This window comes from Theropithecus gelada, chromosome 5 (assembly GCF_003255815.1).
Source record: "Theropithecus gelada isolate Dixy chromosome 5, Tgel_1.0, whole genome shotgun sequence".
Lineage (NCBI taxonomy): Eukaryota > Metazoa > Chordata > Mammalia > Primates > Cercopithecidae > Theropithecus > Theropithecus gelada.
In genome coordinates this window covers 89,824,093-89,847,655 of record NC_037672.1, presented here as the reverse complement: position 1 = coordinate 89,847,655, position 23,563 = coordinate 89,824,093, and the positions used below count along the sequence as shown (strand labels likewise).

General features: G+C 38.7%; 2 protein-coding genes across 4 annotated transcripts in view; one reads left to right on the top strand and one right to left on the bottom strand.

Annotated features, from left to right (window-relative positions):
* The window catches only part of SPATA18 (spermatogenesis associated 18), a 45,164-nt gene extending 33,994 nt beyond the window's left edge, over positions 1–11,170 (top strand). For all 3 annotated transcript variants that reach the window (XR_003119450.1, XM_025385466.1, XM_025385465.1), the window contains 3 exons: positions 2,250–2,333; positions 9,980–10,025; positions 10,333–11,170. Coding sequence is in view for 2 of the 3 variants with exons in the window: in XM_025385466.1 (XP_025241251.1) it covers positions 2,250–2,333; positions 9,980–10,025; positions 10,333–10,340 (138 nt within the window). In the remaining variant the exon portion in view is untranslated. The remainder of the gene's footprint in view (positions 1–2,249; positions 2,334–9,979; positions 10,026–10,332) is intronic.
* Positions 11,171–12,004: 834 nt separating this feature from the next.
* Positions 12,005–12,844, bottom strand: LOC112624643 (transcription factor BTF3). Its single transcript, XM_025385469.1, has one exon. It carries the CDS (start codon positions 12,767–12,769, stop codon positions 12,281–12,283), a length of 489 nt encoding a protein of 162 aa, XP_025241254.1. The 5' UTR covers positions 12,770–12,844; the 3' UTR covers positions 12,005–12,280.
* Positions 12,845–23,563: the final 10,719 nt, after the last annotated feature.

The following is a 23,563-nucleotide window of genomic DNA, read 5'->3' as shown; positions in this document are numbered from 1 at the left end:
ATTTTTCCATAATTCTGCATAATTTCCTAGAAGTAATTTCTTTACTTCTTGTTTTATTTAGAAGATGGAATCAGTCATGTTTACCTCCTCCATCTTAGAATTACTATGATATTTTAAAAACAAAGCCCTTTGAAGTTATCTTATAGGAGGATTTCCATAATCCTAAGCATTTAAAATCAATTAACTTTCAGGAAGTGATTTGCCAAATTTTTAGTGACAATTCTCTATTTTGAGAAACTGTTAATGTGCCCTGTTTTTCTCTCCTTGGTATGATGTGTATGGAGTGGGGGGATGGAGACAAAGAGAGCAGAGGAGGTGGGAGAGAGGAATGAATCAGTTTGAGAAGGTTGCTTCCTATATCCACTGGCTATAGAACGTTTTGAACCTACAGAATATTAAATACTTGAACAGCCTTTAAAATGGAGTCTTAGGTTCCATATGTGAGCCTGTGGGTGTGTACGTGTTGTAGTGGGGATTGGGTGATGGAACTGGTGGTGCTTGGATATTCTGCATAGTTTATGTTATGTAGTTTTACTCCTGTCTTTCCTAGAAAGAGTTAAGTGAAGCCCCTTAGTCCAGAATGATGTACCATCGCACAGCTGGCTGATCTCTGTTCCTGTTCTCCTTGAACTGAAAAATAGGGGAAGTGCTTTACGGCAGCTTTCATACATACAGTGGAGAAGGGGAATATTTTATTTTAAAAGAACTTAAGAAAAGGGTTTTTGTAGCTTAAAAATCCCATTACAGTGAATACTATCTTAAAATGTTTTGTTCCATAAATGTTGAGCCCTTAGCTGGGCGCAGTGGCCCACACCTGTAATCCTAGCACTTTGGGAAGCCAAGGCAGGAGGATTGTTTGAGGAGTTTGAGACAAGCCTGGGCAACATAGCAAGACCTCATCTCTACAAAAAATAAACAAATTAGCTGGGCATGGTGGTGCATACCTGTAGTACCAGCTACTTGGGAGGCCGAGGAGGGAGGATTTTTTGAGCTGGAGAGGTTGAGGCTGTGTGAGCCATGATTGTGCCACTGCACTCCAGCTTAGGTGACAGAGTAAGATCCTGTCTTTTTTTTTTTTTTTTTTTTTGAGATGGAATCTCGTTCTGTTGCCCAGGCTGGAGTGCAGTGACATGATCTCAGCTCACTGCAACCTCCGACTCCTGGGTTCAAGCGATTCTCCTGCCTCAGCCTCCTAAGTAGCTGGGATTACAGGTGCATACCACCACACCCAGCTAATTTTCATATTTTTAGTAAAGACGAGGTTTCACCAAGTTGGTCAGGCTGGTCTCAAACTCCTGACCTCATGATCCACCCACCTCAGCCTCGTGAAGTGCTGGGATCAAAGGCATGAGCCACAACACCTGGCCTGAGATCCCGTCAAAAAAAAAAAAAAAAAAAAAGGTCGAGCCCATAGAAATATATATTGGGTTTTATTGACCTGACAGCTACACATGTTCTACAATAAAACATACTTCTTGCTCCTACAGCAGTCACTCTCTGTTAAGAAGATCTTGTCTGCAGTGCAGTTTGGAAAGGAGGGAGAAGAAATACCCACTATTCTTATGTTTTACATCAAATAGCAATTGCCTTTTAACTTCCTTCTTCTCTCCCATCAAGCTTATCATGAACATTTGTCCAAGCTTAAACCCTAAAACAAAATAATAGGAAGTTCTTCCTAAAATAAAGAATTTGGAAAAGAAAGGGGTTGAATTAAGGGAAATTTTAAGGATTTTACCAGTAAAATATCATTTTAGTGAATATAGCTTTCTCCTTATTCATTTAGTTAGAAAGCAGATAGGCAGTAGTGGTGTTTCATTCATTCATCCAATGATATTTATTTATTCAATAGTTATTTATGACCCAAACACTGTATTTATATGCTAGAGATTTAGCAATAAATAAAACAGATACAAATCTCTATCCACATGGAGCTTACATTCTCCAGCACTAACAAACTCCTATGTAATTTCCAATAGCTTACTCACAAAAACATTCTACTGGCATCAAATACCAGGGTATCCCAAGGTTCATTGTAATGAGATTCTATTTAAAAAGTACACTGAAGTTATTGCCACATATTGGGCAGCAATAAGAAGTGAAAGGAGTGTAGCTTGTGCAGATGATCAGTAATGGGCAAGTGTAATCATATCAGTAAGATTCTTACTCTGTGGGATATGCATGTTGTTTTAAGCCATGACAGTTTTCACAAACTCCTGACTATGTCTCTCTCTTTCTCTCTCTTTTTTAAGTGGAATTCGGTGCGATCTCTAAGTCGATGTCGAAGCAGGAGTTTAAGTCCCATTTGCCCCCGTAGCCAAATTGGTTTAAGCACGGTACATATCTATCTAATCATTTTTATACAAAATTCGTCTATGGTTGGCATTTTTTTTTGTTTTTGCTTCAGCAGTACAAAAGAGATGATTATAAGTCTACAGGTGGAAAGAGAACCTGTTGCAATAATGCTAGCTCCAAACTGATTTTTATATTACTGTAAGCTAAAGAATTTATTATTCTAGAAAGAAGTAGAGGTAGTTTTATCTTTCTTTCTTAGTTCAAAGAATAGTAGATTTTATGTATTTCATAGTTTTATTTTTATCTTTGGATGAAATGGGCTATTAGATATCAGATAGTGGACTAAAGAGTGAACGGGATACCTTGGTCAACTGATCTTGGAACAAGTCCCTGGTTCCTCTAGAAATTTGTGTATGAGTTTCGAGAAATTGCTCAGATGGTCTGGATTTCAATACCTTATAAATGGCATTGCAGGTATTAATATATCTTCAACTTCAAATTAGAAAAAATAAGGTTTTTTGTGTGTATTAGTTTTTGGAAAGATTGCTAATACTTCTGTTAAAGAAAAAAAGAACAGCAAAAACATCATGAAAACTATGAAGATAACATCCCTAAAAACATGATTATGGGCTGAGTAGGGTCGCCCACACCTGTAACTCTAGCACTTTCACAGGCTGAGGTGGGAGGATTGTTTGAGCCCAGGAGTTTGAGACCAGCTATGGCAACATGGGGAAACATCGTCCCTACAAAACAAAACAAAAATCCTCCCCAAAATTAGCTGGGCATAACAAAAAACTCCCCCGCAAATTAGCCAGGTATGGTGGCATGTACCTGTAGTCCCAGCTACTTAGGAGGCTGAGCTGGGAGAATCACCTGATCCCAGGGAGGTCGAGGCTGCAGTGAGCTGTGATTGTACCACACTGCACTCTAGCCTGGGTGAGAGAGTGAGACCCTGTCTTAAACAAAACAAAACAACCCCCCCAAAATAATTTAAAAAATTATGATGCACCACTATTAATTTATTCAACACATATTTAGTCAGTGCCTTTTGAATACAGGGTTAGAACAAGACATGTGGGCAACAGGAAGGCTAACAATGTGCTGTTCCCCAAATAATAATTATTTAAATATTTGTTCAACCTTGTTTTAGAGAGAGTAGTAGAGAAGGAGAATCACATTCGGCAACCCTACATACTTTTCTGAAACTGCTTCTAGCATGCAGCTGTAGCCCCAAAGTTGCAAAACTTCCTCAGCAAAACAAAAACAAAACCAAAAACTCCACAGTTGATGAGACTCAGCTTCCTTACTGACTTTTTTCTTTTTTTTATACTTTTAAGTTCTGGGTTATATGTGAAGAACATGCAGTTTTGTTACATAGGTATACACGTGCCCTGGTGGCTTGCTGTACCCATCAACCCGTCGCCTACATTAGGTATTTCTCCTAATGTTATCCCTCCCCTAGGCCCCTACTCCCCGACAGGCCCCAGTGTGTGATGTTCCCCTCCCTGTGTCCATGTGTTCTCATTGTTCAACTCCCACTTATGAGTGAGAACATGCAGTGTTTGGTTTTCTGATCTTGTGATAGTTTGCTGAGAATGATGGTTTCCAGCTTCATCCATGTCCCTGCAAAGGACATAAACTCATACTTTTATGGCTGCATAGTATTCTGTGGTGTATATGTCCCACATTTTCTTAATCCATTCTATCATTGATGGACATTTTGGGTTGGTTTCAAGTCTTTGTTTTTGTGAGTAGTGCCGCAATAAATGTATGGGTTCATGTGTCTTTACAGTAGAATGATTTATGATCATTTGGGTGTATGCCCAGTAATGGGATTGCTGGGTCAAATGGTATTTCTAGTTCCAGATCCTTGAGGAATTGCCACAATCTCTTCCACAATGGTTGAACTAATTTATACTCCCACCAACAGTGTAAAAGCGTTCCTATTTTTCCACAACCTCTTCAGGATGTGTTGTTTCCTGACTTTTTAATGATTGCCATTCTAACTGGCATGAGATGGTATCTCATTGTGGTTTTGATGTGCATTTCTCTAAAGATCAGTGATGATGAGCTTGTTTTTCATATGTCTGTTGGCTGCATAAATGTCTTCTTTGGAGAAGTGTCTGTTCATATCCTTCACCCACTTTTTGATGGGGTTGTTTTTTTTCTTGTAAATGTGTTTAAGTTCTTTGTAGATCCTGGATATTAGCTCTTTGTCAGATGGAGAGACTGCAAACATTTCCTCCCATTCTGTAGGTTGCCTGTTCACTCTAATGATAGTTTCTTTTGCTGTGCAAAGGCTCTTTAGTTTATTAGATCCCATTTGTTAATTTTGGCTTTGCCCATGCCTATGTCCTGAATGGTATTGTCCAGGTTTTCTTCTAGGATTTTTGTGGTCCTAGGTCTTACATTTAAGTGTTTGGTCCATCTTTAGTTGATTTTGGTAAAAGGTATAAGGAAGGGGTCCAGTTTCGGTTTTCTGCATATGGCTAACCAGTTTTCACGACACCATTTATTAAATAGGGAATCTTTTCCCCATTGCTTTTTTTTTTTGTCAGGTTTGTCAAAGATCAGATGGTTGTAGCTGTGAGGTTTTATTTCTGAGGCCTTTGTTCTGTTCCATTGGTCTATATCTCTGTTTTGGTACAAGTACCATGCTTGGTTACTATAGCCTTGTAGTACAGTTTGAAGTTGAGTAGCATGATGCCTCCAGCTTTGTTCTTCTTGCCCAGGATTTTCTTGGCTAGGAGGGCTCTTTTTTGGTTCCATATGAAATTTAAAGTAGTTTTTTCCAATTATGTGAAGAAAGTCAGTGGTAGCTTGATGGGGATAGCATTGAATCTATAAATTACTTTGGACAGTATGGCCATTTTCACGATATTGACTCTTCCTATCCATGAGCATGGAATGTTTTTCCATTTGTTTGTGTCCTCTCTGATTTCCTTAAGCAGTGGTTGGTAGTTCTTCTTGAAGAGGTCTTTCACATCCCTTGTAAGTTGTATTTCTAGGTATTTTATTCTCTTAGTAGCAATTGTGAAAGTGAGTTCACTCATGATTTGGCTCTCTGTTTGTCTGTTATTGGTGTATAGGAATGCTTGTGATTTTTACTCATTGATTTTGTATCCTGAGACTTTGCTGAAGTTGCTTATCAGGTTAAGGAGGTTTTGGGCTGAGACGATGGGGTTTTCTAAATATACAATCATGTCATCTGCAAACAGAGACAATTTGACTTCCTCTTTTCCTAATTGAATACCCTTTATTTCTTTCTCTTGCCTGATTGCCCTGGCCAGAACTTCCAACACTATGTTGAATAGTAGTGGTGAGAGAAGGCATCCTTGTCTTGTGCCGGTTTTCAAAGGGAGTGCTTCCAGTTTTTACCATTCAGCATGATATTGACTGTGGGTTTGTCATAAATAGCTCTTATTATTTTGAGATATGTTCCATAGATACCTAGTTTATTGAGAGTTTTTAGCATGAAGGGGTGTTGAATTTTATCAAAGGTCTTTTCTGCATCTATTGAGATAATCATGTGGGTTTTGTCATTGGTTCTGTTTATGTCATGGATTACGTTTGTTGATTTGCATATGTTGAACCAGCCTTGCATCCCAGGAATGAAGCCAGCTTGATCATGATGGATAAGGTTTTGATGTGCTGCTGGAGTCGGTTTGCCAGTATTTTATTGTGGATTTTCGCATCAACGTTCATCATATTGGCCTGAAATTTTCTTTTTTTGTTGTGTCTCTTTCAGGTTTTGGTATCAGGATGATGCTGGCCTCATAAAACGAGTTAGGGAGGATTCCCTCTTTTTCTATTGTTTGGAATAGTTTCAGAAGGAGTGCTACCAGCTCCTCTTTGTACCTCTGCTGTGAATCCATCTGGTCCTGGACTTTTTTTGGTTGGTAGGCTATTAATTAGTGCCTCACTTTCAGAACTTGTTATTGGTCTATTTAGGGATTCAACTTCTTTGTGGCTTAGACTTGGGAGAGTGTATGTGTCCAGGAATTTATCCATTTCTTCTAGAATTTCTAGTTTATTTGTGAAGAGGTGTTTATAGTATTCTCTAATGGTAGTTTGTATTTCTGTGGGATCAGTGATGATATCCCCTTTATCATTTTTTATTGCATCTATTTGATTCTTCTCTCTTTTCTTCTTTATTAGTCTGGCTAGCAGTATATCTATTTTGTTGATTAAAAAAAAACAGCTCCTGGATTCATTGATTTTTTGAAGAGTTTTTCATGTCTCTGTGTCCTTCAGTTCTACTCTGATCTTACTTGTTTCATGTCTTCACGAAGTTCTTGTGCTGTGTTCAGCTCCATCAGGTCATTTATGTTCTTTTCTACATTGATTATTCTAGTTAGCAATTCGTCTAACCTTTTATCAAGATTCTTAGCTTCCTTGCATTGGGTTAGAACGTGCTCCTTTAGCTTGGAGTTGTTTGTTATTACCCACATTCTGAAGCCTGCTTCTGTCAGTTCATCAAATTCATTCTCCATCCAGTTTTATTCCCTTGCTGGCGAGGAGTTGTGATCCTTTGGAGGAAGAAAGGCATTCTGGTTTTTGGAATTTTCAGCCTTTTGCACTGGTTTTTCTCCATCTTTGTGGATTTATCTACCTTTGGTCTTTGATATTGGTGACCTTTGGATGGAGCCTTTGAGTGGACGTACTAATCCTTTCTGTTTGTTTCTTTGCCTTTTAACACTCAGGTCCCTCTGCTGTCAGCCTGCTGGAGTTTGCTGGAGGTCCACTTCTGACCCTCTTTGCCTGGGTATCACCAGCAGAGGTTGCAGAGCAGCAAAGATTGCTGCCTGTTCTTTCCTCTAGAAGCTTCGATCTAGAGTGGCATCTGCCAGATGCCAGCCATAGCTCTCCTGTATGAGGTGTCTGTTGGCCCCAGTTGGGAGATGTCTCCCAGTCAGTATACACAGGAGTCAGGGCTCCACTTGAGAAGGCAGACTGACCCTTAGCAGAGCTCAAATGCTGTGCTGGGAGGTTCCTTGCTCTCTTCAGAGTCATCAGGCAGGGATGCTTAAGTCTGCTATAAGCCCCTGACTAGGGCTGCTGCCTTTTTTACAGAGATGTCCTGTCCAAAGAGGAGCAATCTGCCAGTCTGACCACAGCAGCCTTGCTGAACTGCAGTGTGCTCCACCCAGTTTGAACGTCCCAGCAGCTTTGTTTACACTGTGGCCATAAAACCGTCTACTCTAGTCTCAGCAATGGCGGACACCCCTCCTCCCACCAAGCTTGACTGTCCCAGGTGGATCTCAGATTGCTGCTGTGCTGGCAGCCAGAATTTCAAGCCAGTGGATCTTAGTTTCCTGGGCTCGGTGGGGGTGGGACCCGCTGAGCCAGACCCCTTGGCTCCCTGGCTTCATCGCCCCCTTTCCAGGGGAGTAAATGGTTCTGTCCCCCTGGTGTGCCAGACGCCACTGGAGTATGAAAAACAAACAAACAAACAAAAGCCCCTGCAACTAGTTTGGTGTCTGCCCAATTGGCTGCCCGGTTTTGTGCTTGAAACCCAGGGCCCTGGTGAGGTAGTCACTGGAGAAAATCGCCTGGTTTGCGGGTTGCGAAGACCGTGGGACAAGCGCAGTATCTGTGCCCGAGTTCCTCAGGCTCAGACCCTGAGGCTGCCCTTGGGTAGGGGGAGTATTCCCTGGCCTTTTGCACTTCCCAGGTGAGGCGACGCCCCACCATGCTTCCGCTCGCCCTCCGCGGGCTACACCCTCGGTCCAACCAGTCCCAGTGAAATGAACTGGGTACCTCAGTTGGAAATGCAGAAATCACTTGCCTTCTGTGTTGATCTCGCTGGGTGCTGCAGACCAGTGTTATTCCTATTTGGCCATCTTGAATCTCCTCCCCCTTACTGACTTTAATGAGCATCTGTAGTGACTCCCCCATGCTCCTTATCATACATCCTTTCTGGATCTGATGGGTGCTACATTTGGGAGGGACACAAAAATGGCAAAAACATGTTATCTTCTCTGAATAGACCTTAATATAGGAAGATCACGAGATTGTGTCTTTTGCAGGAACATGGATGGAGCTGGAGGTCATTATCTTTAGCAAACTAACACAGGAACAGAAAACAAAATACCTTTCTCACTTATAAGTTGGCACTAAATGATGAGAACACATGTACACAAAGAGGGAACAGCAGACACTGGGGCCCACCAGAGAGTGGATGGTGGGAGGAGGGAGAGGATCGGGAAAAATAACTAATCAGTACTAGGCTTAATATTTGGGTGATGAAAATCTTTCCAAAAATCCCCCATGACAAGGTTTTACCAATATAACAAACCTGCAGATGTACCCTTAAACTTAAAAAGAAAAATAAAGTATAGGAAAGAGAAAGATTATTATGATTTAAACAGATTAGCTGAATGTGATACAGTCAACAAATCAATACATCCATACTATGATACAATATGATAGTCAATAAAAGAAGCAGAAAGGGCTAGAGTCATTAGATGAGATAGAGATTCCTCCCAGATTTGATCATGAAGAAGGCATTCATGGGGGAGGTAGTATTTAATTTGGTGTTTTAGAATGGGTGGCTTTCAATGGGCTAGGAAATTGGGAAGGAATATTCAGGTGAAGAAAATGAACTAAAAAATGATAGGCAAATGGAAAAGTCATGCATCTAACACAATCCTTTTGCTCTTGGAGATTTCATATAGCTTCATTATCCTTTTTCATGAGTAAGTATTTATGGTAAGTAAAAGCAAAACAATAGTGCAGTTAGTGGACTGTTAAATAAAAAAGAAACCTTGGGAGCGTGATACTGAGAGAACCACAATTCCCCATTGTAAGGGGAAATGGCATATCAGAAGAAAATACCATTAGATACTTATTGTGCAATAGCCATGGCAAATTCTAACTCCGAAATCCCATTGAAAGGCTTATTCATAGGCAATGTCCTCTGTGAGAATCCCTTATACCTTCTCTTTCTTATGTTGTGCTCAGAAAGAACACATTAATTTAAACTTTAGATGAGAATAAAATCTAATTTCAAAGGTGTGACTGCAGCCAACTTTCTATCTGTTTCCATCATCCCCTTGCCACAACAAAACTGGGTATACCTGAAAAATAAAATACAAATATTTTTGGTTAGTCAGGTTTATTTTTGCTTATGTGGGGTCTTGATTCATTCAGAATGGATTCCATCTTTATCAGCATCTATTTATCTAGAGTGTTTGAAAGCTCAGAGGAAGGATGATGCTTGTAGCCACTTACTCCTGATCGGCTATGTCAGAGACTTGTGGTTCCAGTGCAGTACCTTCTACTTAGTGAAAGTAAAGATGAGATTTGAAAGATGATGATTTTTTGGTTGCCTGGTGACCCTTCTTAATAGAGCAGAGTTTATGACTTATAATTTTTATAAAGAATCTTCCAGAGATTATATCATCATTTTAGCTTTAATTTGTGAGATTTGACTTCAGTATGGCTGCTCTTAGGCCAATGAACCCAGCTTTTAACTAATAATATAATTTAAACCAAATTGAGTGTTCACATACTTCAGAAGTCTAAAAAGAATTACAATAGTCAACCTTAGGGTGAAAAATCATAGTGCTAAAGTGCCTCAGAGCAAGCTATTTGGTTGGTTTTAGGGGAAAAAAATATGCCAAAAGAATTAATCTTTTGAGCTCTATCTACTGTATAATTCACATTATTCTTTTACATTTTCCAGATGTCTCGAAGTCGGAGTCCTTCTCCAATAAGATGTGGATTGCCAAGTAAGTGGGATTAGGTCAGATGGATCAAATTTTCTGCTTTTTAATACTCCTTCTAGTACTTAGCACTGAGCAGCAAAATGAATGTTTTGCTTCCTAGGGAGCATCTTTTTCTTGCTCCTCACACCTTTCATGTCTGGGCCTCTGGCTGATAGCACCTTGGCAGGACCCATGGGTCATGTAGAAGGAGCTTCCAACCAAGAGGCTTCATTGCCATAAACCTAGATTAACTGCCTCTTTCATTTAGGTGCTTCCAAAAGAAAATTGAAGAAAGTGACCATAATAATGAACTGTTTATTTTTCTCCCTAGGATTTTAAAACCACCAGACCTGCTCCTTTGCCCCAGTGTGTGGAAACAGCTGCCTTCTCCGGTGCCTCCATCTGCCTTCTGTGTCTGCCTCAGACCTCACTTAAGATAATGTCAAAAGACAATTCTGTGTATCGCTCCACACAGAGAGTTAAATGTTTTGGCTTGACACATGTGTAACTTTAGATATATTGCATTCTATTTTATTTTATAGATACTAATTCCATTAATTTCATAAAAATGATTGTATAGGCATTTAGGATCATATTCATTCGAAGCAAAGTCCATTACAAAGGGTCAGGATTTCCATCCCAAAACACTAGGCTCTTTTATGGGAACTATGTGAACCGAAGTGGAAAGCGTTTACCATGCTGAGGCTAAAAGAAAAGATGAATCATTTTAGTTTGTAGATGGATCATTAAGTATAATTGTTGGTATCAGCTTTAGCTCAAAACCAGTATTAAGTGTTTCAGTTTCCTTTTAAGGTTTGGAAGAGAGCCCTAATCTCAGGTTGGGGAGCTCATGTTAGTAGCAGTGACTTAAGACTAAGTGTAGAAGATAATTTAAGATATATTTTCTTTATATATTAGCCCACTAATTATATTTATTAGTTATCTTGTTTTTCTGTTCTGATTTTGAGAGTGCCCAATTTGGTTTAGTTGAGCAATGAACGTCAAAGCTACTTAGTTGAGAAAATTTCCTCGTTCCATAAATGTAGAACAGTGATTTGATTAGAAGCCAGCATTGAGATAAATGTTGATTACCTCATGCATATCTCCTGGGAATATTTCAAACTGTTTTAATGCGTGTGTTATATATAAAAGTTTCTTGGGACATGCTCTTCATCTGTTCTACCTAGTTATTTGCAAATTCAGACCTGTTGAACTCTGTCTGATGAAAACTATTAAAACTCAAGGCCCAAACTAGGGGCAGCATTTACTGATATTAAATTGAGTATATATCCCTTGACTTCTTCACTGTCAAATACTTTTGAAACTTCACGTTCAAAATGAGAATAGAATGTTGCTTTCTTGCAATAAGTAATGTTCTTTCTGCCTTTTTTCACTTTTAAGCCAGCCTTAAACACAAGCCTCACAAACATCTACTTTCTCCATATACCTTTGAGAGAGACATTGAATTGGCCTCAGCTCAGTTTTGCATAAGCTCAGTGCCAGAACCAGTACCTGATGCTTTTCAGGTGAAAACAAAACAAACAGCTTATCTAAAGCACCTTACCTCAGTGCTGGAGGTTTGTAGGGCCTCTTCAGTGCCTGCCCCTTGAGTCTAATGGTCACCACCTCATTCTGAAGTATGAGTTGAATTTTTTGCCCTCTTTGCATATTTACATAGTCATCACTTTGAAGCAATGCAGTGTGCTGGAAGGAGCACTATCTGCCTAGGTAACTACTAGTCATGACTTGGTCATCAGCTTGCTTTGTGGCATTGAGCAAGTTACTTCACTTCTCTGAGTCTTGTTTTTATCATAGGGTGAGGAGGTTGGATACTAGTAGTGCCTCTCTTAACCCTACAGACTCAATGTTCCCTTTTATAACAAGTGTTTTATTCTGAATATGAAATGAAAATCAAAGTTAATATAATCATTTTTGTGCACATATAATTTTAAGCAATGAACATAGTACCCTAACTATAATATAAAGCAGAAAAAAGAAGGCAATTTTTTTTTTTTTTTTTTTTACTAGGCAAAGAACTTTATTAACCTTTGTTTCAAACTTGATTCCCAGGCTTCTTCGGCTTAATTAGCTGCAAAGAATGAATTGTGTATAAGCAAAAACTGAAAAGAGCTGCAGTGTCCAAGGGGCTTGGGCTTAAAAATATTAGAGATCTAGATTTTATCAGATCCATAAACAAAAATTTCTTAAAAAGCAGTCATAATATAAAATAGCAGCTCCCAGTAACTTCTTCAAGTTTTATCTTCAGAAGTTGACTCAATTCAGTTTGCCTCATTCTTGGAAGCCTCATCAAAATTCTCCACAAGATCTGGAACTTCATCATCATCATCCTCTCCAGTAGCAAGTGGTGCTTTTCCATCCACAGATTGTTTGGGCAGAGCTTCGGCCAGTCTCCTTAAACTAGTCAGACTATCTGCGCCAAGTTGGTTTAAGATGCTGGGTAGCATTTCTGTCAGCTGCTTCGTCTCAGCATGGCCTGTAATGGTGAAAGTGTTCGCTGCCAGAGATGCCTGAACTTTAGGGTTGTTAAAGTGGATCACTGTTCCTTGGTTTGTAAACATATTCACCTCTTCAATACCGGAGATATTGTTTACCCCTAACTTCTTTAAGGAGAACTGAAGTTTTTTATCATCTGCTGTGGCTGTTCTATGAACCACCTTCTTCTTTCTGCGAGCAGTTCCTTTCCCACCAATGCGCACTTGTGCCTGCAGTTTGGCGAGTTTTTCCTGGTTCATGATTGTTTCTTTCATCTTGTCGGAGCGAATAAGGGGCCGTGCGGGGGACTAGGGTTGGTGCTCAAGGGGTCTCGGGTGGACCAGCTGAGATTCAAGAAGGCAATTTTTAATAAAATAAAATTTATTTCAATAAAAAAGCTTGTGTATAACCACTCTGGAAGAAAAAATTAAGTCATTAGATGGCTGAACCTGAGTGTAGAGCCACCAGCTACAAATGAAGAAAAATGTGTGTATTGGCAACAGAAAATCATGGTGTTGTCATTGGATGTGACTTTCTGAAGTGGTGGGAAACTCTTGCTGACGTTTTAAACAAGAAAAACTTATAGTCTTGCCCTGATTTACACAGTGGTCGCATTTCTGGAAATTTCAAGTATATATTAAAACCATGAAACAGTTACTGTGTGTTATATGTTAAAAGGTCCTCACTAATATCTCACTAAGTAATGAGAATGCCTACATACCAGATTTTTTTTTCAGGAGCCAAGCACATATTCCGACTTGGAAAAAGGCACAGGTAGCTCACTTTATTTGCTTTCTACCCTGCCTGGCCACTTGCTGTTTCTTAAGTTTCTAATTTGAGCTGTAACTACACAAGGAAAGCTAAATAGTCTGGAAAATTTTTGGAAAGAATCCACAGAGCCAAAGGAGACTGACTGACCTATACTCATTTTATCTGGGGATATACCTTACCCTTAGAGACTTCAAAAAATGAAAAGCTCTTATTTTGTAACCTGGGTAAATGTTAGTTTCTATTTTCGGCTTAACATCTAATAATAACATTTAAAAAGTGCTTTTGTAACTATTAGTTATTTGCAATAAAATGCTTTCCTTCCACAGTCCCAAGTTCAATAATGTCCTTTACCCATCTATAATCTCTGTATTCATCCATTTTCACACTGCTATAAAGAGCTACTTAGACTGAGTAATTTATAAAGAAAGAGGTTTTTTAATTGACTCATAATTCCACACGGCTGGGAAGCCTCAGGAAACTTACAGTCATGGCATAAGGTAAAGGAGAAGCAAGTGCCTTCTTCACAAGGTGGCAGGAGAGAGAGGCAAGGAGGGAACTGCCAAGCACTTTTAAACCATCATATCTTGTGAGAACTCACTATCAGGAGAACAGCATGGGGGAAACTGCCCCCATGATCCAGTCACCTCCCACCAGGTCCCTCCCTCGACACATGGAGATTACAATTTGAGATGAGATTTGGATGGGGATACAGAACCAAACCATATCAATGTCTGTGGGCCAAACCAGGACCATAAATTCATTCAGAAATACTTACTGCACTCTGCTCTGAGGAAGACCATGGGATTGCTGCAATTCCATATTGTAGCCTTAATTGCTAGCTATATTTTATTCACAGCTCATTATCATGTTCAAGACACTTTCTCTGAGTAGTGTTTTACCATTTTTGTGGAGCTTTCACTTACATTATTTCACTTAGCACAGCAATCTAAGTGTGTCAACTTTATATGTAAAGAACCTGTTCATCCAATACACTATTCAGTCTTGTTCCAAGACTGACTTTTATTTCAGAATGAGATTCTATCCTGTTCTTTTTGTTTCTTCATGACACACAGTATCAGTTTTTCTATTTATTGATTGTTCATTTATTCATTCATAGTCTTATTGAATACCTCCTCTGTGCTACCCATAATATACACTTCCAGGGATATAGTGGTGGACAAGGCTCTGGTTTTTATGGAGTTTTATGTCATGTCCAGTTGCATTCCTTGATGATTTTTGTGTCATAGAGAGCAGATATGATGGAAGAAATAAATAAAATAAAAGTATAGCAAAATTAAAAGAGAAAATGTTATACATCAGTTGAAGGATTTAAATACATGAATTTATGGAGCAAATACCAGTACATAAAAAACTTTGAAAGGTAATAGTAGAAAAATAGTATGATGAAGTACAAAATAGAGTGTAACTCAATTATGTCAGCCACAGGTGAATTACTCAGTCCTTTAACAAAGATTTATTAAGCCTATAATCCTAGGATCATTAATAATAAAATGAGTGTAGGGAGAAGGACAGGCTCATAAGATCAATTCTTGCACCTCCCATGACCAGAGCTGGGTGCTCCACCTGCTGTATTCCTAAGTAAATGCAATTTGCAGGTCATTCTAATTTCCTTTTAAGTACTCCACAAATCCTTCATGAGGTGAATTGCTGCCAATAGCATTCTATAACGTTTGGGTTGAGTGGAAGATTTCTTAGTAGTATTGCTTTGAATAATTTCATGCCTATAATTAAAGGCAAGGTGCTATGGAGCTTTTTAAACAACTAATGTTACACACCGCATGAAGTCATTGAAACATGAGCCCAGGAGCCCCTATAGGTAAGTGACATTCAGTATATGCCACTTAAATACCAAAGCAGTGAAGTGCATTGGCCTTACTTAATACAGCATGGGCAGAGTCCTTAAAAATAAAGCAGGAGCTAATTTTCTTATTTCAAAATGAAATGCAATGGGACAATTTTACTCTTAAAAAACTGCCTACTGGGTGTCAGCATGAACATCGTACTTTCTATAGTATTATTGACAACTGCCTATCAACACCAAGCAGCTATCTCTATTCTTTGCTGGGTAAGCAATAAATGAATGTAATAAATGGTTATGTTACAGGTTTATTTCAATGTAGTTTAAGCCATAATTTTGGAGATACAGTGGAAATAAGTGTATTAAAATGTGGGATAAAATATGTCTTACAAAACTATTTAGTAATTGTCATTTGATGAATCAGACACTTCAACAATTGATTTCTGTGAATTGGACACTTCAACAATTGATTTCTGGGGTTGGGATGCTGAGGATTGAGTAGGACATTTTCCTCCTACTTATTTCTGTTTTCTTAGGCCAGGGAACAGGTTTCAGAACCATGTCTTTAGAATAATAGACTTAGGATTGGCCCAGCTCCCTGGGTCACAAGTTTGAAGTTGGAATGGAAAAACGTTATTTGTTCATTCATCATTCATTCATTTAGGAAGCACTTGCTGGTGCTTTATTAAGTAGTGTTCCAAGTACTGCATTAGACTCTGAAGATAGGATGGTGAGAAAGACTTTCAGTTATGGAGAGAGTGCTCTCAGCACTCCTTGGCAGTGTGTACCTATGGGATAGATCTGTGATCTTTATGAAAGATGGGGCAGTGGTTGTTAATGACATTTTGTTTGGGAGATAATAGTAAGTCCATGATGTTGATAGAGGGTTGAATCAATCTTTCCTGGCACTGTCACCTGGAAGCCCAGACTTAGCAATGTGTAATAACTCATTCAGGCTTCAAACAGGAGGTTTCCCTGCCCAGTGTAACATACAGTGAGAATGGATCTGAGAAAATCCAGATGCTGCCTAAGTAAGGTGTTGAAAATGCCAAGCAGGGCCCAAAGGACCTTGCACGCACCCTTAGGAATAAGGCTTTAGAACCAGAGAAGACACTGAGGTTGGAGAATCTACTTTCCACAGAATTACTTTCAGGAGCCCTGCCTAGGAAGGCCTCCCCACTCCACACTTTATTAGCAAATTCCTGACATTTCACTTTTAGAATTTTACTCAGACTGAAGAAGTTGAAGGATGTTAGAATGCAAATGCACATAATTCAGAGCAGTAACCCCACAGCATGAATGAGGTTTTAGATTCTTCCTGAAAGCCATATGGGTAGAGGGAGCAATCCAGACTCATAGGGCCCTTAGTACATGATCAGGGTTGGCAGGTTGTGTAAGGAAAACTTTTTTTCTCTGAGTTGAATAGTCAAGGGCACGAAACCACGTTTTGTCTATTCCACTGTTGTGTTTGGCATGAACGCAGTCTTACTGGCCTGTGAGAGAGTTGTGGTTTTCTAAGGCAGCTTCACCTTAGAAATGGTTATCTTTGATCCAAGATCTATTTGTCTATACTATAGACTGTTGCTTATGACACCTCTTTGTTGCAAATCATTGACTTGCTCTGATGTGACTAACTTCTGTTTTTTCTTAGTTTGATTTGAAATTTCCTAACTGGAAGAAAAAGTTTGGGGGAGGAGGCAGGGAAAGAAAAATAAAGGAAAAACTCCCTAATTTTCTTTGATTGGAAAAATATATTTCTTCTAGATGTTCTAAGAATGATGGCATAACAATACTTTTTATTGATAATTTGGCAGAAAGCTTAGGATGTTCATAGGTTTCCCAAAATATCTTCTGAAATGTACTAATAACTGGTACTTAATCCAGCATTTACCATGTACCTGACATTGTGCCAAAACTTTACATTATTAAACTCATTTCACACAGGGAGAAGTTGAGGCTTAAGGTTATTATTAAGTAATCTGCCCCAGGTCACATAGCTAGTATATGTTGGAGTGAAGGTTCAAACCCAGGTTTTCTGATATTGAACCTACCCTCTTGTCAATAACTCTATAGGATGTCAGTATAATTTAGAGTGAAAATGAGTCCTATGGTCAGACAGGCCTGGAAAACACTGAGGTAAGAGTGAGTTTAACAGGTCTTCTTCTAATCCTCTACTGTGCATGGGAATCTTTTAAGAAGAAGAATGTAATATGCAGCATTCTCCAAACTGATTTCACCAAGGAACCCCTTTCTTCATGAAGCTCTTGCCACTGTACTGTGCCAGCATATCTGTTTTAGAAAACGCTTCCTTGGGACCTGTTTCCTTCAAATTAAAGATGTTGCTGACCATTTGGAGTTATGCTTTATCACCAGATAAACAGAGTTGTCACCCAAAAAATTATCTACTAAGTAAAAGGTCAAAACCTTTTACAGAAATCTCTTTATATCTATGTTTTCCTTTCGTCTATTCTATCTTTCCCTTTCTTCTATTTTCTATACTCTTCTATCAACTGTATCATAAAATAAAATTCACTTGAGCCCTAATATTTATGTCAGTGTTGTTTTTCCTGTGTTTCTATTTTTCCTTAAGTCTCTTACCGTGTTGTACCTTTTCATCTTCACTTCTATTTTTCCTCCCTGCTTCTCTTAGAAATTCTTTCCTTCTCATGGTTTCAGTTTTCCTAGTTAATCTCCTTGATGCAAATCCATTTATACTTCTTAAATACAGGTACCCATAAGCCAGGCACAGAAAGACAAAAATATCACATGTTCTCACTCATGGGGGAGTTAGAAAAAGTTGATCTCATGGAGGTAGAAAGTAGAATGATAGTTACTAGTGGCTGGGATGGGTGTGTGTCTTTTGGGGGGATTGGGGGAGATAAAGAGAGGTGTGTTAATGGGTACAAACATACATGCAGATAGAAAGAATAAGTTCTAATGTTTAATAGCACATTAGGGTGACTACAGTTAATAACAACATATATTTCAAAATATCTAGAAGAGAGGGCTCGCGATGTTCCCAACACAACAAAATGATAAATGTTGAAGGTGATGGATATCCTAAATACTGTGACTTGATTATTACACATTCTATGCATGTAACAAAATATATGTACCCCATAAATATGTAGAAATATTAGGCATCAAAAAATTTACGAAAAAATACAGGCACCTAATCTTAAATGGAATTATGAACCAATGAAGGTAACAAATACATATTATTCAAAATTAGGACACACTAAATAGCATTTCATATGAATATTCATTTATATTACAATTCATGAATGTATTTTATGAACATTTCAAATTATCTTTCACATTTAAAAATATATGGATTATTTAAAAGTGACAAGTTTTAAGATGAATTACAGTTCCAATAAGTCTGAGCTTTGAATATACTTAGATCTTGAGCAACTTCAATGAAAATGTTGACTAGTATTTTCAAAGTTTGTTTGATGATGAAAATCACTTGGCTTGCTTATTAGAGGTAAACTCTTGGATCCCACCTCAAGCTTCCTGGATCAAAATCTCCAGGGACATCTGTATTTTCAATATCAGTAGGCAAGTTTGAAAAACACTGGTCTGGACCATCCTTAATGCCCAACAAGGAGAATATTGCAAAAATAAATTATTGCATATATGATGGGGCAGCATCATATATACAATAGATGGAAATTTCCAAATGGAAAATGATGTCTCCATTTAAAAGACTCTGAGAATATTAAGTTATTTGTTACAATCCAGAAATAGATAATTTACTGAAAATTCATGTGTATTTTTAACTGCATACATGCAGATTAAAAATGGCTAATTATGGGCTATGCAATTAAATTTTCAATAAAAGGAGAAGGATGAGAAAGTATAGTAGTTCTTTCTTCCCTAGAGGTTAAAATTTGCTTATCTTGTGGTTTATATTTGGACAGCTTGTGTGTTGAACTGACAAAATATGTTTTCTTACTAAACTTATAAGTCATTTCCTTCCATCTTACAGGTCTGTGTTCACTGTGTGTAATTGAGATTTGTAGTCACAGACTTAGAATAATGAGTCCATATTGGTCATTGTTTGATTAGTCATGGTCGTCTGCCAAATAGAGCTAGATGTCACCTGGATGATTCAGATTTGGGAACATCTTTATAATTATTCATATGAGTCTCTAGAGAAAAATCTAAAATGGAGTGACACTGGCATTCAAATATTAGATCTCACAAGGTGGCTCAACTAAAATTTTACCAAACACTGAATAGAAAAATTTGGCTTTTTCTGTTTACTTGGCAAAGTACCAAATGTTCCAAAGATAATACTGGAATTGAACTTGTTGTAATTTCCATTCATGAAAATTGAAGTATTTTTCTTCTTTTCAAGTCTGGGTATAATTTCTTATCATTACAGTATCTTAGTGTTGACAAGTAGGTTCTGAAAATCTCCAGGAAAGGGCCAAATGTAACTCCACTTGGAGTGTGCCAGCATTTCAAATACATGGGTTAATAGATCTAAGAGATGCCTTGGTGGCAATGACAGATTTTCCTCCTTGTGTTTTCCTTGTCTGAATTAAACTTTTCTTCATCAAATAGCCAAAAGTGATAATGTAAGACAAAAATGACACTGATTACTGGAAACAAAAGTTGTACAATTTCTTGGGATGAGCTCTCCCTCTGTAACCAAACTTGATCCACAATTGGAGGAAAATCTAGGGACATAAATCAGTTCCCATCATTGATCCTATTTGGGTCTCTCTAGTTCACCTAGGCCTGGCATTTCCCTGGGAAATGTATGGAGTTAGCCACGAGATGGCAATGTTGCTTAGGAAATGAGAGGATACCAGCAGTTAGTAATAAGATTCAAATTGGGAAATAAATAGCAAGTCCTCAGATAAAATTTATAACTTAATTACTGGTCTTACTGCTCTCCATGAATTTGGATAACAAATTGATGGAAGGTGGCCCGGGATAAAATAAAAAGTGTGACAGAAAATGTGGAGTGTTAAATAACTATATATGTAATAAAGGATTTATGCATTTGATCCCATTAAGGCTCAGGAAGCAACTTTTCTGCTAGAACAATTTTTTTTTGCTACTTAAAAAAAATCCCCTTATGCAACCCAACACCATCATCTTGTCAACTTAGAGTTCTTATTGCAGTTTGTTAACAAATGTTTTGGATGTAGGTCTTTGCTCTAAAACATGGAAAAAAGGAGAAAATAATGGTTTCTTTCATTAGCCTCTATGATTTCCAAGATTTTCAAATGATTAATATTTTGCCTGGCCCAAACTCAGTTTCAGAAACTCTTAGGGTTATTTCAAGTAAGTATTTTAGTTTGTCCCTAAAAGATTAAACAATATTGCTAAGCAACTCTCAAAGAAATTGTAGGAACTCACCAGAGTGAAATTCCTAGGGTACTTGAAAGAGGCACAATTCTGTATGAAGGCAAAAAAATTACAGAGTTAATAATAATGATTTTTAAAAAATCTCTGCAGAAAGAAATATTTCAATTCTATGTGGGTTTTATTGAAAGTAGTGAGCTGGGTATCTACTTTATTATTTCTCTAGCCATGCTTTGAGGGCAGCAGATTGTGGATACTCTATGCAAAGTTCAGGGCTCCAGCTAATAAAGTCTGCAAGGTATGACTGAGTCAAAGGCACTGCGTTTTCACTGGGCTGGTTTCCTTCAGGCTTAGACCAACAGACCTTCCAGGACTGGCTTAAAGAGTGTGGGATTCAGTCCATTCTACACAAACACACAGAAGTGCGTGTGCACACACACATACACACACACACATTACCGTAGATACTGACAAGCTGATAAGGGCCCAAGATGTGGCTGTTGGCAGTTTTACTTTAAATATGTAAAATATTCCAGCTAGAAAGCCTGGTTTTTTTTGAGAGGGAGGGTTCAAAGAGAGAAGCTACTCACACCATGAGTCTTAAAAGAAAAAAATCACTCATGCCTCGTGAAGTAAAATATCTTCCCCTTCTTAGAGTAGTGTCTGAGTTGAGTTGATGCCAACTCTAAAATAACCCTCAGGCCAGAAACTTCAGAAGAAGGACCCTGGAGATCTTATTGCTGTAGAGGGATGTAGGCCCTGTAGGGAGACTTGTGTCAGGAATAAAAGGGTATAGAAAGAAGACTAGAAATGACTCCCTGAGGTTGACCCCTGTTAAGGTGTCATCTTGCAGATATAGGGTGTTGATCTGTGTACCTTACTTTCTCTCCCTTCTCCTTTCCTCTCTAATTGGATTTTTCCTTAACAGGGAAAAATCTCTCACTGCAACCAGACTTTCCTACCAGAGGTGGGCATTCTCTTTGGGAAATGGAAGGAAGCAGAAAGTGATTTGACTGGGCAAGAAAGAAGGCTATAGATGAGTCAGTGTGAGGGGCATATTTGAAGTGGAGAGAGAGAGGGGAGAGAGAAAGAGACTGGAGTAAATACAGGTTGTTTAGAAGGGTAGCAGATAACTGGGTTATCCCATCCTTGTTCTCCAGAATTGCTGAGCCCTGCATAGCTCTGTTACTCAGGGAGAACCAACTCCTGACCTACTGAGCTGCATGGTCAGGCTGTTTGTTCTGTGGAGCTAGTGCCCAAGCCTTGGATTCAGGACATTGGGGTGAGAACTTCTGCTCTGCCTATGGCTTCCTTTGTGAACTTATGCCAGTCACTTAACTTCCCGGAGGCTCACTTTCTTGATGAACAAAATGGAACATATGTGGGAACCGAATTTGAAACAATGCAGAAGACGTGTTAAATAAGCAGGCTGAGAACCCAGTTCTCTATAGAACATCAAAGAAGCAGCTATAAAGTGACAAGTTGTTTTTTGTTGAGCATTTCACTGCTCTGTGTACCTACCCTCCACAAACCCAATCCCTTTCTCCCTTGCAGCCACTCTCATTTCTTCGAGTTCCCTGGGCCTCCAGCCTTCAGTTCCTGGGCATGGGCCATCATGGGCATTTCCAAGAATCCTGAGACTTTACCTGGGACTGCCAGTTAAGGCAGGACACTATGTTAGCCAAGGGAAAACATGAAAAGTGTACAGGTTACCAGGGCAGACCTGGTTCTCATACCAGCTGTGGTGAAATCACATCGTTGCTGTTTCTTTTGAAAGTGTTAACATTTTTTAAAAGGACTAGTTAAGAGCTATGCATAAGAGAAAGAACTAAAATTATTTTAACAGGAAGGGGAGCAGATAGCTCTAAAAGACAGAGTATGGTGCTGTAATACTCTTTCTACTTTGAAATATTTCACATGATTAGAAGAGACAAGCAAAAGTATATGAAGTAAGGAAATTGTACCTCTAAAGCTTTTTTTCTCCTACAACGTAAAGAATTCGTGACCATTTAGGACAAAAATCCATGCACCAATTCCTTCTGTAATGAGACCTCTCTGCAAAGGCTCTCTCCTTCCTGTATCTGTAGAAGTAACCAGAATAATTTCTGGTCTGGTCTGGCCTGGAGCTCTGATGACAGGAAGAGAAGCTCCATTTCCTCTTTGTATGGCTAGTTCTTGCAGCAAATGAAAGTGTTTCCTAGGAGAAGTGTTTTGTCTGGTCTTAACGGAATTCAAAAGCTTAAAGGCATTATCCTTCCCACTCTGCAGATGCAAAAGCTTAACAAAATTAGAATGGTCACAGCTTCACCCCTCCTTTGCTATTAAAACATATTACAGCAAAGAGTCCCATACTAATTATGTTTGGGGAGACTTTAGAAAAAAATTGTCTCAGTCATGTGCTATTTTAATACTTAGTTTGCTAAATCCCTTGCCTGAATGGACTCACTTTTAATAATTAAAATCTCAATTCACTCAAATATATAAGCACAGGCAGCGTGCAAGCTCAGATTTCATTTGGAGCCCAAACTGAAGGAACAGCAGACAGTTTATGGTGTCTGCCTTTTTTTCAGCATGAACCTGTAGGGGCTTGTTACCCAGCCTCAGTCTCTCTGCTTGCCATATGCTTTCCTCACAGTGACTTTAATAGCCTGATGTGAAACAAGATCCGAAGGCCCCCAGAAGTCATCCTAATGAAACTCGAGCTGCTGGAGCACACAGCCCAGGAGAAGCTGATTTAGAAACATTTCAATTCTAGATTTCCAGGCCATCTTAAAGGGAACACAGCTCAAATTTTTAGACCCTAAAAAGATGCATAAGATCTTCAGGCTTCTTGTGAACTGGAACCTGGCTACATAACCATTTCAGGAAGTCAGAAGACGTTTTGGAGGATCATAAGTTTGGGTTTGCAATCAATAGGTTGCAATGGGGTTTATGCATGCTTTTCCAGTAAATAGGTTTGCTCTGGAAAATGGTTTATGGAGACTCATCAATGTAGATATTATTCTGATTAAAATATGTAGTGAAATAGTCTTTAGTGTCAAGAGCTTGGGATTGAAATTTCCACCAGGTCAAGATGACAAAATGTCTCGTATTTGGAAGACATGCTTTTAAAAGTAAATAACTCAGTGCAAGTTAAGAATTTGTGTTATTCATACCT

Excerpts from the sequence above, each read along its gene's own strand:
- LOC112624643 (XM_025385469.1), bottom strand. The coding sequence starts at position 12,769 with ATGAAAGAAACAATCATGAACCAGGAAAAACTCGCCAAACTGCAGGCA.